The sequence below is a fragment of the Mastigoproctus giganteus genome, chromosome 4 (assembly GCF_048544385.1).
Source record: "Mastigoproctus giganteus isolate SK-2022 chromosome 4, ASM4854438v1, whole genome shotgun sequence".
NCBI lineage: Eukaryota > Metazoa > Arthropoda > Arachnida > Uropygi > Thelyphonidae > Mastigoproctus > Mastigoproctus giganteus.
In genome coordinates, this window is record NC_143578.1 from 119,187,424 (window position 1) to 119,199,614 (window position 12,191).

Sequence of the window (12,191 nt, forward strand, 5' to 3'; positions counted from 1 at the left end):
TGTCAATGAATCATTAATTGGTAAGCACAGGTTATGAATATCCTATAGTGCCTGGTGTGCAGTTACTTACTTGTAGTTCAGATAGGTGCCTCCATCAGATCAGTGGGCAAACTATGTAGCAAAATTAAGAAAGTTATTATTATTTTTCTCCTAGCTGCCAAGTCTTTCTTGTTCTTCTAAGAAAGGATGGATTGACACAGATGGTCCTAGGGGAAGGATTTATTTAAAGAAATTATAGAAAAGCTTTTAAAAATTCTTTCCATTTCTCTGTATATGCCCTCTGCAGTGCTCTGGTCAGTAATGACATTACTGGTCATACCTATTTTTCTAGTTGTGATGTTCATATGCAAGCGTCCTCAGTTCTACTAGGATTTCTGCATTGACAGTCAACCTACTGCAGTGTGTTCAGTTACTTACTTGCAATTCAGATAGGTGCCTCCATCAGATCAGTGGGCAAACTATGTAGCAAAATTAAGAAAGTTATTATTATTTTTCTTCTCCTAGCTGCCAAGCCTTTCTTGTTCTTCTAATTCTAAGAAAGGATGAATTGACACAGATGTGGTCCTAGGGTAAGGATTTATTTAAAGAAATTATAGAAAAGCTTTTAAAATTCTTTCCATTTCTCTGCATATGCCCTCTGCGGTGCTTTGGTCAGTAATGGCATTGCTGGTCATACCTACTTTTCTAGTCGTGATGTTCTTACAAAAGCGTCCTCAGTTCTACCAGGATTTCTGCATTGACAGTCAACCTACTGCAATGTGTTCCTCAGTTGGGGAGAGTTAGTACTCAAGCTATGTCTAAGCTTTTTGTTCCTTGCATACCACACATTCACATTTTCCTACTCCAAACATCTATATTCCTAGGTGGCATGGGAATGAAGCTGCATCTCCCCACTCACGTGGTGGCCATTTCCTGAATTTCACAATGGCATTCTGTGTGATCGTATACATCTGTAGGGGGTGCTGCTCTGCAACTGGTTTCTTGGTTCATTTTTCTGATCAATATAGTTACCAACCTTTAACCATCAGAAAGCAGTAGATTGTCATCTTTATAAGAATAAACAGCAAGTAAGCAGATGTTTTAAATTCAAACTTTGGACTTGAAAGTAAATTTCAATGACAGGATATGGTATGCTTTCAAACATTACTGCACCTCTAAATTTCTGTCTACTTGGGACATGTTCTAGAACTTTTTTTTTTAAAACAGCAGACGACACCACTATGTTCACATAGAGATGCTAAATCACTTTTTGTATTTTTTTTTCTATGCACTACCCACTGTTCTTTTACTTATCTGCTTGAAAATATCTAATTACATTGCACTTCCTGCTCCTAAAAACAAAATTCAGTTATGTACAGTATATACAATGCAAATGCGGTCCTCTTTCCAAATTTCATAATACAACGGCTGTTCAATAAAGAATGATGACAATTTTTCATGAACAAATAAACTGCTCGCTAATTCTGAGCTGCAGAATTTAAGACAAAACCAAGCCATATCACACATAGCAACTGTGCAGTTGACTCATGTACATGGTCAAGTTTATGCCTGTTCAGTTTTGCCTATGTAACAATGAATGGACCACACAAGCAACAGTATGCGGCTCTCAAATTTTGTTTCATCTCAAGAAAACATCAACTGAAATGTACAAATGTTAAAAGGGGTTTATGGTGAATCTACGCTTTGAAAGCTCGCAGGTGGTTTAGAATGTTTAAAGATGAGCGATTCAATCACAAAATTCGTGGCCTTGGAGCTCCAAACTGCTGTCACCACATAAACCATAAACATCATTACTGTAATCATGAGAGATCACTGCATAACAGTAAAATAACTGGCAGAGATGTTGAGCGTATCAGTAGGAAGCACGCACAGTTATTCCATTAACATATCCATACAATGTGTTGGTGTACTTTAGGTTTAAGGCTACTCACACCTGAGTAACAGCAAGTTTGCATGGAGGTTTGTCAGGTGCTGTAAAAGACAGCTACTGAAGATGGTGAGGTTCTGCACAAGGTAATAATAATAGATGAGACATGGCTTCATCATTTCGACCCAAAGAGCAAGCAACAAAGCTCTGTATGGAAGTCTATGCCATCGCCAACAACAAAAGAGGCAAAAATTGTGGCTTCTGCAGCAAACCTTATTGTCACCCGTTTTTCTGATATTCATGGAATAGTTTACCAACATGTTGTGCCATGTCATACAACTGTTACAGGATCTTAGTACAGAACTGTACTGAATATTTGCATAATCACAGATCACTTATGACTGCAACTGTAGGCAGCTGGGTGGATGCTACATAACGACAATGCAAGACCTCATATTGCTCACACTGTCAGAGTAAGTAGCCAGCATTAATGTGAAACGCGCTTCTCATCTCCACAGCCCTGACCTTGCACCCTGCAATATCCCCCGCCCACAAAGTTAAAGCCTCTAATAATGTTTCATTTCACTTCCATATATATTTTATGCGAAACACATTAGCACATCCAACAGCCAATTCGCAAACTAGTTTTAAAATTTCTGTATATAATAGCAAAATCACAGCTTCATAATTTTTTGTGAAAGAGATGGGCAAACACCTGTTAAAATGATGTACAAGAAAAAGAAAGTTAGGACAGTCTATCTTTAAGCACATGTAACATATTTTCTTCTAATTCTATAGTGCATTTGATGTAAAGTTGAATTTCAAAGTATTCTGCCATAGTTCCATCCATTAAGATATTACTGACACATCACAACTAGCTGTGTGTAGGAAGTTGCATAGGAAGGTAGATTATAGATTCACAAAGACCTCTGCCAGAGGGGGTTTATCCATTACTGGTCCTATTATTTTGGAAAGAGGATTGGCAAGCAAAAAGATTTATAAAATCTCTATTTAAAGGAAGTTTGAAAGAGGTATAGTGTGGCCTGAGGAAATGCTAAGTTCTTTCTTATCCCAATTCAATGTTTCCAAAGTTCTATGAAGAACGGAGGCACCAGTAACCAAATTCCTATTTCATTTCTTCACAAGCATTTGCATTTTCTTCTGTTTATATACAAGTGCACTGCTTCCAGCTCAGCACTTTATTTATTCTTTCTCTAAATTTAGTATTTTAATGTGGAATAAACAATAAGTTGATAAAAGAAACACACACCATCTCTACAGGCAGTGTGGGGTTTCCTGAAATTTATAATAGTCACTGTTTTGTATTCCCTTATTTCACATAGGAAGGCTTTTTTATACCTTAAATTTATCACTGTTGTTTTTAGTAAACTCAGAGTTACCAGGCAGTAGAAATATCGTCTCAGCTAGCTTTTTAACTTTTCATTTCTACATGAAGTTGGCACCTGCAAAGTTTTTTTTTTTTTGATTAATTGAAATCTAGTAGCCTGTTTTCCATTAGCAGTTGGTGAGCATCTTAAGACTAATGTAAGTTAATGGGAATGTAAAGAGTAAAAGTGACCTGGCTAGCACCAGTTCTGCTATCTGCCTGCTTACTGGAATGAATTTTAGTTTTAGCCTGCTCATCAAAATTTAACATGGACACTGAAGTTTTCAAAGATTTACAGATAAAATGTTAACATGCATAATATATGACAAGAGACCTATAATATATAAGCATGAATACTGCAAATAAAAATATGCAGTTATGTTTAAGTTATGTAAAGTAACAAGTCTTTTCATCAGTAATATCAGGTAACTGATATTCAACCTTTTAAAAAATAAAGAAAAATTTCTTAATACGTTCTTAGTACTGAAAAAATTACACTTCATGTCCTTTTAAATTCAATGAATAAATTTTTTCTGATTTATTCATCAAATAAATCAGTTTTCTTCTCCCACTAGTTCAGTAAACATCTTTAGTGCTACTCTAGTTGTTTTTGAAGGTTTGTTTTCAGTAAATGCAATAACATGAACTTATATTCCCTCAGGATGGTCACTACATGTAGGAAGGAAGGAAGCAAGATAAGTAGCTTCACCTTTTGCACCATGAAGCACAACAAATTTGAAATAAAAATTTTGGAAAATGGAAGTAACTGATAGTAGATTGTTTTTTCAAATTTTTTTAATAAAAATAATAATTTTATACATATATATATATATATATATATATGAAACACATACACATTCTTGAAATTTCATGTATTTAATGATCTTTTAAATTGGAAAATGGTGAGGATAAGATTTTTTGAAAATAAAAGGTGTAAAACACAGAGGGTGCTTTAAAATTTTTAATTTCTATTAAAACTTGCAAACATTTTCAGAAATTAAAAAAGAAAATTCAGTAACTGTCATGTGATGCCACCATCACTATCAGGTTAAACAAACAAACAAACAAAGAAGTTTTCAACAAGAAATTAATTAATCTGGAGAATAAGAACCCAAAGACATGACTCTTAATATCTACATTCCCCTCAGTTCACATATGGTTTACTTTACAGGATTATTGTACAATTTGTAATAAATTGGAGATTCCCAAAATAACACAATGGTGAACACATAATCTCTGTCTACAGTCAGTGAGCAGGCCAACTTGGCAACGGGTACTTCTTAACTTGCTTCTTACATGTTTTAGAAAAACAAATGAGACTGGGATTGTGCTAGATACCTAATGAATATGACTATATAGAAGAAGCCCTCTTATCTGACATGATTAAAGAAGTCAGTTAAAGAATGGCATCATAAAAAAAGTTCATTTTTTAACTTGAATGAACTATATGATAAAATGTGATGTTTTACAGCATAGTTACTCCACTTTTTTTTAAATAAGCATCACACTGTTAATTGGTAAATCAGGTGCACTAAGGCATTTTTGACTGTTCCATGAAAATTTTTTGGCTCTGTATTTAGATCCATGTGATTCGTCAGGGTCTGTATGATTTCTTCATCATGTCCAACTTTAATTTTGAACAAATCATCACTGTGAATCCATTGCTATACGGATTCCTGCTGTAAACCTTCAGAACCTCCAATTTGCTTGAAATCTGTTAAATAATGATGTTCTCCATTCCCCTCTAGTAGCTCAAGATTCACATTAATGTTGTCAACCTCAGGCTACAGTTTTCTCCAAGATTTAGTAAATGTCGAACTTGGAATTTCATTCCATTGTAAAACTATATCATTAATATCTCTGATATTGATAATTTTTAACAAGTCTCTAAAGACTCTGCATCTTTTATTGTTCGTATCATCTACTTTTTCCAAAATTGGACTAAAAACTTTCACTAAATAATCTCACTAAACATTCTAAAACCACCATGATCCATAAGGAGGTTCAAGGATGTTAAATTCAGTTTTAAAAATGTGGCCCTTCTTTTCCTTCCCCTTGTTTCCCTTCTTTAAGTTAACACTGCAGTGTCAGAACTACACGAGGTACCGCAGCTTATATTAACTATTATTTGAAGATAAAAATCTGGATTTTCTGCTCCTTTCTAAATATAGACAATTTTTTACTCGATATAGTTTTATTTTATCTGCCATCCCATATCTTGTAAATGGGTACTGTTTCCACGAATGTAATCACTCTAGGAAAACTATAAAAATAAGCCAAAGGTAGTACAGTATCAATGTAACACATTCTTAAGGCAGTTTTTTTCTGCTCTGAGCGTGAGGACAACTCACTATGAAGCTTCTGACTGAAGTTTCCCTTGCTTTTAGACTATTATTTAATAAATGGGAGCTTAACCTTTGGGAGATATCAGTTATATTAAAGTTTGTTGTTTGTTTTTTAGGAGCATTAGCAACTAAGGCCATATTGCTCCGGGGATATGCGGTGGTCATTCCCTGACCTTTCCACACCCTCCGTATTTGGTGGTCACGGGCTCAAACCTGGCTAATCAAGAAGCATGTGGTATGCACTGCTGCTCCTGCCCACCTGGCTGCGGAGGCACCCCAGTTATATTAAAGTAGTGCAATACTAGTGAAACTCATTGTGAAGGCAACATCTGTTCTGCCGTGAGCATAAAGGCCATTGTATTAACACGATAAATGCTGGAATTGTCTGCACTAAATATTTTATATAGGGGGACTAAGGCTGTTCATTCAATGAACACTGGTATATTTTGGGACTAAATAGATAACTGTTTACTGTATTACCTGGAACCTGAATGGAAAAGATTCTACCGTACGCAATTATATAGACTGTGCACATTTTATAAACTGAAGAATTTCAATCACTTTAATCTCTGGTTAAATGAACAAAAATAACACCCAGACAGACAGACAGACAGAGAGAGAATATTTTCTGATATATAGCAAAGAACTGGGGGGGGGGATAGCTTATTATGTAACTATTACAGCAGTTTCTATTATTTTGATGCATTTCACTGTAAACAAAATCTCATGGTGATGATATTTATTTTTTGAAACTCCTCTAAACCTAAGATGACTAGCATCTGAACATGTGTACTGCAAAGCCACCAGTTTTCTGGGTGAAATTTGGTTTTCAAAATAAAAACAATCCCATCAAAGGTGTAGATAAACACAGCCTTGAGAAGCCTAAATACTGAAGCTCTAAGTCAGAGTTTTTTGCATTCCCCTTCTAAATTTTGTCAACTTACTCGGTAAGTTGACAAATAGGCTCATCACCTAGAAAGCGACTTGCTCCATTTGCTTGATTTTATGTTTTTAATCTAACTTTGTATTTTCATGTCTTTAATTTATTTATTTTTAACAGTCTATTTTTAATTTTATATTTTTGTTTCATTAAACCTTTTTATTTTAAATTTTTTTATCAGTTGTCTGTTGAGACAATATTACTTTAGTACCACCAAATGTAGTACCCTACATAAAATGTAGGGTACTATATTTTATTGAACTGTTTTCTGCAGATAAAAGAACTATGATAAAGTAAAATAAAAAAAATTCTGCCAAGTATCCTTTAAAACACTTTTATGTATCCCCAGGGATAGGCAAAATGGGTAAAAGTGCTCTAAGTGATTAGTGCTTATGATCTGAGTGGCCATCATCTTCTTTTAAGTTAGTAGAGTGAATTAAAAATAGCTACATAAGGATACTTCAAGTCATCCTTTTATGCTTACTGTAAAATTTGATTGTAAACAAGTTTTATAATTTGAATGTTGGCCCTCTAATTCAAGATGATTGGTAAAAATACAAACAATCTCTTTAGAGAATCTGATATTCCCTTTTCTTCCATTGTGAATTTTGTTAGGCTGACACTTGTGGAAAAACAGTTCCTCTTATGGCAGCAATTTTGCTCCAAGAGGGCACCCAGGAATAAAACTGTTTCAATCTCAATATGCTTCTCCTTCCATTATGAACTAATTTGGATTGACTTTTCATTTCTACATGAAGTTGGCACCTTGTGAACACTTCTGTGAACAGAAGTGTTCACAAGGCAATATAAAATCATTTGGTAATGGTATATTTTTAACTGATAGCAAAATATTCTCCCATCTGGAGATGGATTGAAAAACACCTCACAGTAGTGTACTTCAGTAGCCACTTCATTTGCACAGTGAATTTGGTCTTGCAAATAGAATCATTGGTTTCTCTTTGCAAGACCCATGTGCAACCCCTCCACTGCACTTCAGATCACGTCCCCTTTGCAAAATTCTAATTTCCCTTGTTAACAATATAAAGCACCATACGATCAGTTATTTTAAACAGGTTATTTCAAAGCTTGACACTGTGTTTGCTAAAGGTTACCAAAGTAGCTGACATTTCTGTGTTCCATTATTAATTCATCAGAATTGACATATATGCATAAACTGGAAAAGAAAGACTCAATTTTTAAATGGCATCTAAGCTCATAGAATGAACTTCTCTTGGTCAGTTTTGTGTATAAAGTGATTGATTTCAGAGCCAGTTTAGAACCACAGTGTGTTTTATTCATTTTTTTTTTTTTTTTACTTTTCATCCAGTTATCTTCAAATAAGGAAGGAAGGTTAAAATCCAAAAATATCAGCTACTGGTTAGCAACAGGCCTTATCAATTTATAATAGAACCTTAATCTATAAAAGAACTATACATTAAGCACTCATCTCAAGCAAAAGTGAAGTTTTTGAATGGCGAGTATAGCGTAGTCATTTCATAAAATTCTAACTTCTCACACTGAATTTCTTTTAAAGATTATATTTAAACTAAATTTATGATTTTCAATATTTATCTTTAAAAATAAGCATACAAATAACTTGCAATTGCTTCACTGTGATGCCAATTATACTAAAAAGGGAAAATTCAACTTCAGTAGAATCTTTCTAAATGCATATCAGCTATATTTATCCAATAGCAATAAAATAGCACTGAAAGGCAACATAATTTAAATGTCGTAAACTAAGCATTGCAAGACAGGCTAAAAAAATAATTAAGCAGATGATATTTATATGGCATATAACTATTTATTATAATTAAAATCCAAAGGAAATTATTTTTATGACACTATCAATGACTTCTTAGTAGTCTATGAATATGAATTAGTACGGTTATATAGTTCTCATTATAAATGCATAGGTAGATAATGAGCTGAGAGTTAGAAATCGAGTCATCAATATTTATTAATGATGGACTAACCTTAATTTTACTGTATTTAGTAGCTTATGTCTTAATTCTACGAATTTGTATTTCCTTGCAGATCTTGAAATTAGTATTGTGTATGAAGCTTATTATATTTAAATATATTATCGATCTGAATACTCAAGTTTTGTAAAACAAGTTATAGATATGCTAAAAGAATAAAACTATTTTCCCTTATGCTTTACATAGGCCTGAAGATAACTAAATTCTATACTAATTAAACTTTCTGAAATATAAGTGAAAAAATGGGACTTAAAATTCACTTACAAGCATGAAAATTTAGCATGTTTTAAGTGAAATCTATTATGAAGCAATGTTGAGCGCACTATACAATAAGTCAATGGCATCACAATTTAATCCATACAGTAAAAAAAAATATTTGTTATTCTGTTTACCAATGTAATTATTAAAAATATATAACTTTATATATAGATAAAAATATAAATGCTACTTTTACTTTTCAGAAACCTAAAAGATGCAATAAACTGCACATCTCCAAATCTGATAAAATAAAATCTACCAGATTAAAATAAATTTTATAATAATGTGATACCATTGTATAACTTCAGGCCTATAGCATAAGAGAGCAACTGGAAAAGTTAATATTGAAAAGTAAATAAATAACAAAGTAACACTCCACCTGCTTGCCGTTGATGGTCACAAAATGTTCAGCACAAACTTGTTTCACGCTGTCTTCGGTCTCGAATGACAAAAATCCAAACCCTAACAGTCATAAGGTGAAGAAGGAAGCATAATCTTATCTAATTAGCCTTCTAAAGCTGACACAAACTACTGCTGCAGAACATATATGTATATACTACTACCTATTTTATTCATACACTAAATGACATGCTAACCCTATAAAATGCATAGCATTAAGTCAGAACAAAGATGAGCAGATACATGCAAAAAATAACAGTCATAACACCCAAGTATTTTTCATGAGTGAAAATGTGGAAACCTTGATACTACTGACTAAGCAGCAAAAATGGACAGATAATAAAAATAAATTATTTATTAAATTAGAAAATCGCACTAGATTAAAGATATAAAACAGAGAAGACATGATGAAAGACATAACATGATAAAAACAGGAAGAAGTGTGCAAAGCTGAGTGCTTCTTTGTTCAAATCTTATTTAAAGATGAATCATCATTTTAATAAAGATCTCTAGAAAGAGTACCCAAAAGATGCTGCAATGCAAGAATAAAATAATAGAAAGAGATAAACAATGGTTTAATCATGTGAAAATCAACACAAAAATCTTAATTTGGATGAAAAAAAATAATAAATCTTGCAGACAAAAATAAGCAGCAGAGAGGAATAAGAAGAAAGTATGTTCACAAAAGGTTAACTCTTAAAAAAAAAAAAAAAAAAAAAAATCACACAAGAAAGAAATCATCTGCAGGTCTTTAGTCTTAAACCAATACATATGAAATCTAATCAGTCAGCATCTTCCATACACAACAAACTGGCCTATTCCTGTAACCTTGCTGAATACATAGCAAGAAAAGAAAGTGTTGCGCAAAAAATAATGAATTGCTCTCTGAACTATGTTATACATGTAGGTTTCAAAATAATTACACTGGTGTTTTGAACTAAGTTAAAAGGTCAATGAAACTGCTGATGGTCCAGCTGATAGCTAGTAAGCATCATATCCCAAATTTTTTAAACCCACTTTGTATGATACGTGAATAGTGTCATACTTTGAAACTATTAGTTTCATTCCCACATTCCTGAAAACTAGGCATGGAGCTAATGTTATAGTTCTGCAGCTGTGAATCTATTCTAACACTATTAGAAGTAAACCATGTAAAGAGAGGTTTACTTTAAATTTATATTATTTAATATAGTCACTTTAATAATGTAAAAAAAAGAGAAATTATATTAAATAGGGAATGGATAACAGTAACCGTTACTACCATGACTGCAAAAAACTATTTAAATTTGCTCAACTGTATTAAATTATTAATTTAATTCTTTCACATAAACTTATGAATAAATAAATTTTTCAAAATCATTTCCAGTATGCATTTCTGAAAGTGTACTGCTTTTAGTATTAATTTTCTTGAAATCCAATTTTCCACCTCCTAATGAAATTTTAGACAATTTATTGTAAAGAGAAGTATCAGAACAGATTTGAAAATTGGTGATCACACCTATCAATTATTGTTTTCCAATTCAGGCTTACAAACACTGAAATTTTTAGGAATTCAGATCCAGAAGTCGGCAAAAATTGATTCACCTGATACATTAACAGATGCAGAGGATATTACTGTGTGTGTATATATATATAAAAAAGCAATGAATTTTTTAAATAATTATTTTAAATTTTTATCCTGATTTGAATTTGTACAACCAAATTAATAAAAAAGCAAATAAAAATTTATGAGCGAAAAATTCACAAAAAACTTAGCCAGTTGGCTGTTGAGTGAAGGGAGAGCCACTTAGGGGAGTGAGCAGAAATCACACTCCTCTGAGCCCAGGCAAACACATTCAGCAAAACGTTTACAGCGGTACATACAGGAACACACCAAAATGCTATTTGACAGGGAGATGACAAATATATCACTGGAAGGAGTTAAAATAACAGTTTTATGATGCATGACATAACTATAATTATTTGAATAATAATCTAACGGCTAACCTATATATTAGGTTAACCTTCTGGATAACTTAAACATTTAATTCATGAGTAAATTAATATTTAATACAAACATCTGAATAAGCATGTCCAAGATGCAACAAAATAATTTTGATCTGTGACTTAGTGCTCTGCATTTAGAGAGTTAGAAGTTTGACGAATTAGTAAGTATGTAAACTAGGTAGCTTATCTATATATATATATATCACTAGGCTCTCACTGTGCAATGCAATTTTCACATATATTTTCCATTTTCAAATATGTGATTAATTACCAAATTTAATCATAAGCAGGTTTTCACAAGCTGTTATTCTAAACTGACAAAAGCAAAATTGATAAATATAGTTAATTTAAGCTAAACAGCAACACCTTTAATACAAACATATAAAAACTAAAATTACAAAATCAATGGAAAATAATGTATACCAATAATTAAGAGATCTTTAAGATTGTAGGATGAATAAATAAAGAAACGTTAACCACCTGATTAAGAAAAAATAATGTAAATAATTAGCATAATGAAAAACAGTATCCTTCAAAATTATCAAATTAATTAAACTTAGCTTGTTACTATAACATAAGTGTAATGACAAGTATATCATTACGATGCTCTCCACAATAGAGTGGGAAAACTATATAAGACTTGACCCAGTTACTGATTAAATATGACAGAAAATGAATAAAATAATGTATAGGTATTTCTATTTTCTATTTCATTATGGTAATTAACACATGTGTAAACAATCAACATGCTTATATGTAAAGATGCAAATTATTGAATCAAATACATGCATACATTTTTTTTTTTTTGGAAAGAAAATTCAGTAATTTTGAACAAATTTCTGCTCTGCCATGGACAATTTTCTTAACAAAACATTCAAGCATTACAGAAACAAAGCACTGAATTCCTTCATTTAGTTATATTTTATCCAAAGGAAAATTTTCAGAACCCTTGAGATGTAAATAATGTAACTAAAAAATTGAGGGCTGGGGTTGGTGGGCAGAAGAAAATATTCTTTTACTATCATGA

At 32.3% G+C, this 12,191-nt stretch overlaps 1 protein-coding gene across 2 annotated transcripts in view; it reads right to left on the reverse strand.

The window, feature by feature from the left end:
- The window catches only part of LOC150087020 (uncharacterized), a 246,071-nt gene that overhangs the window by 108,129 nt on the left and 125,751 nt on the right, over positions 1-12,191 (reverse strand). For both annotated transcript variants that reach the window (XM_090371751.1, XM_090371750.1), the window contains exon 7: positions 9,159-9,241. In XM_090371751.1, coding sequence (XP_090227877.1) covers positions 9,159-9,241 — 83 coding nt within the window. The remainder of the gene's footprint in view (positions 1-9,158; positions 9,242-12,191) is intronic.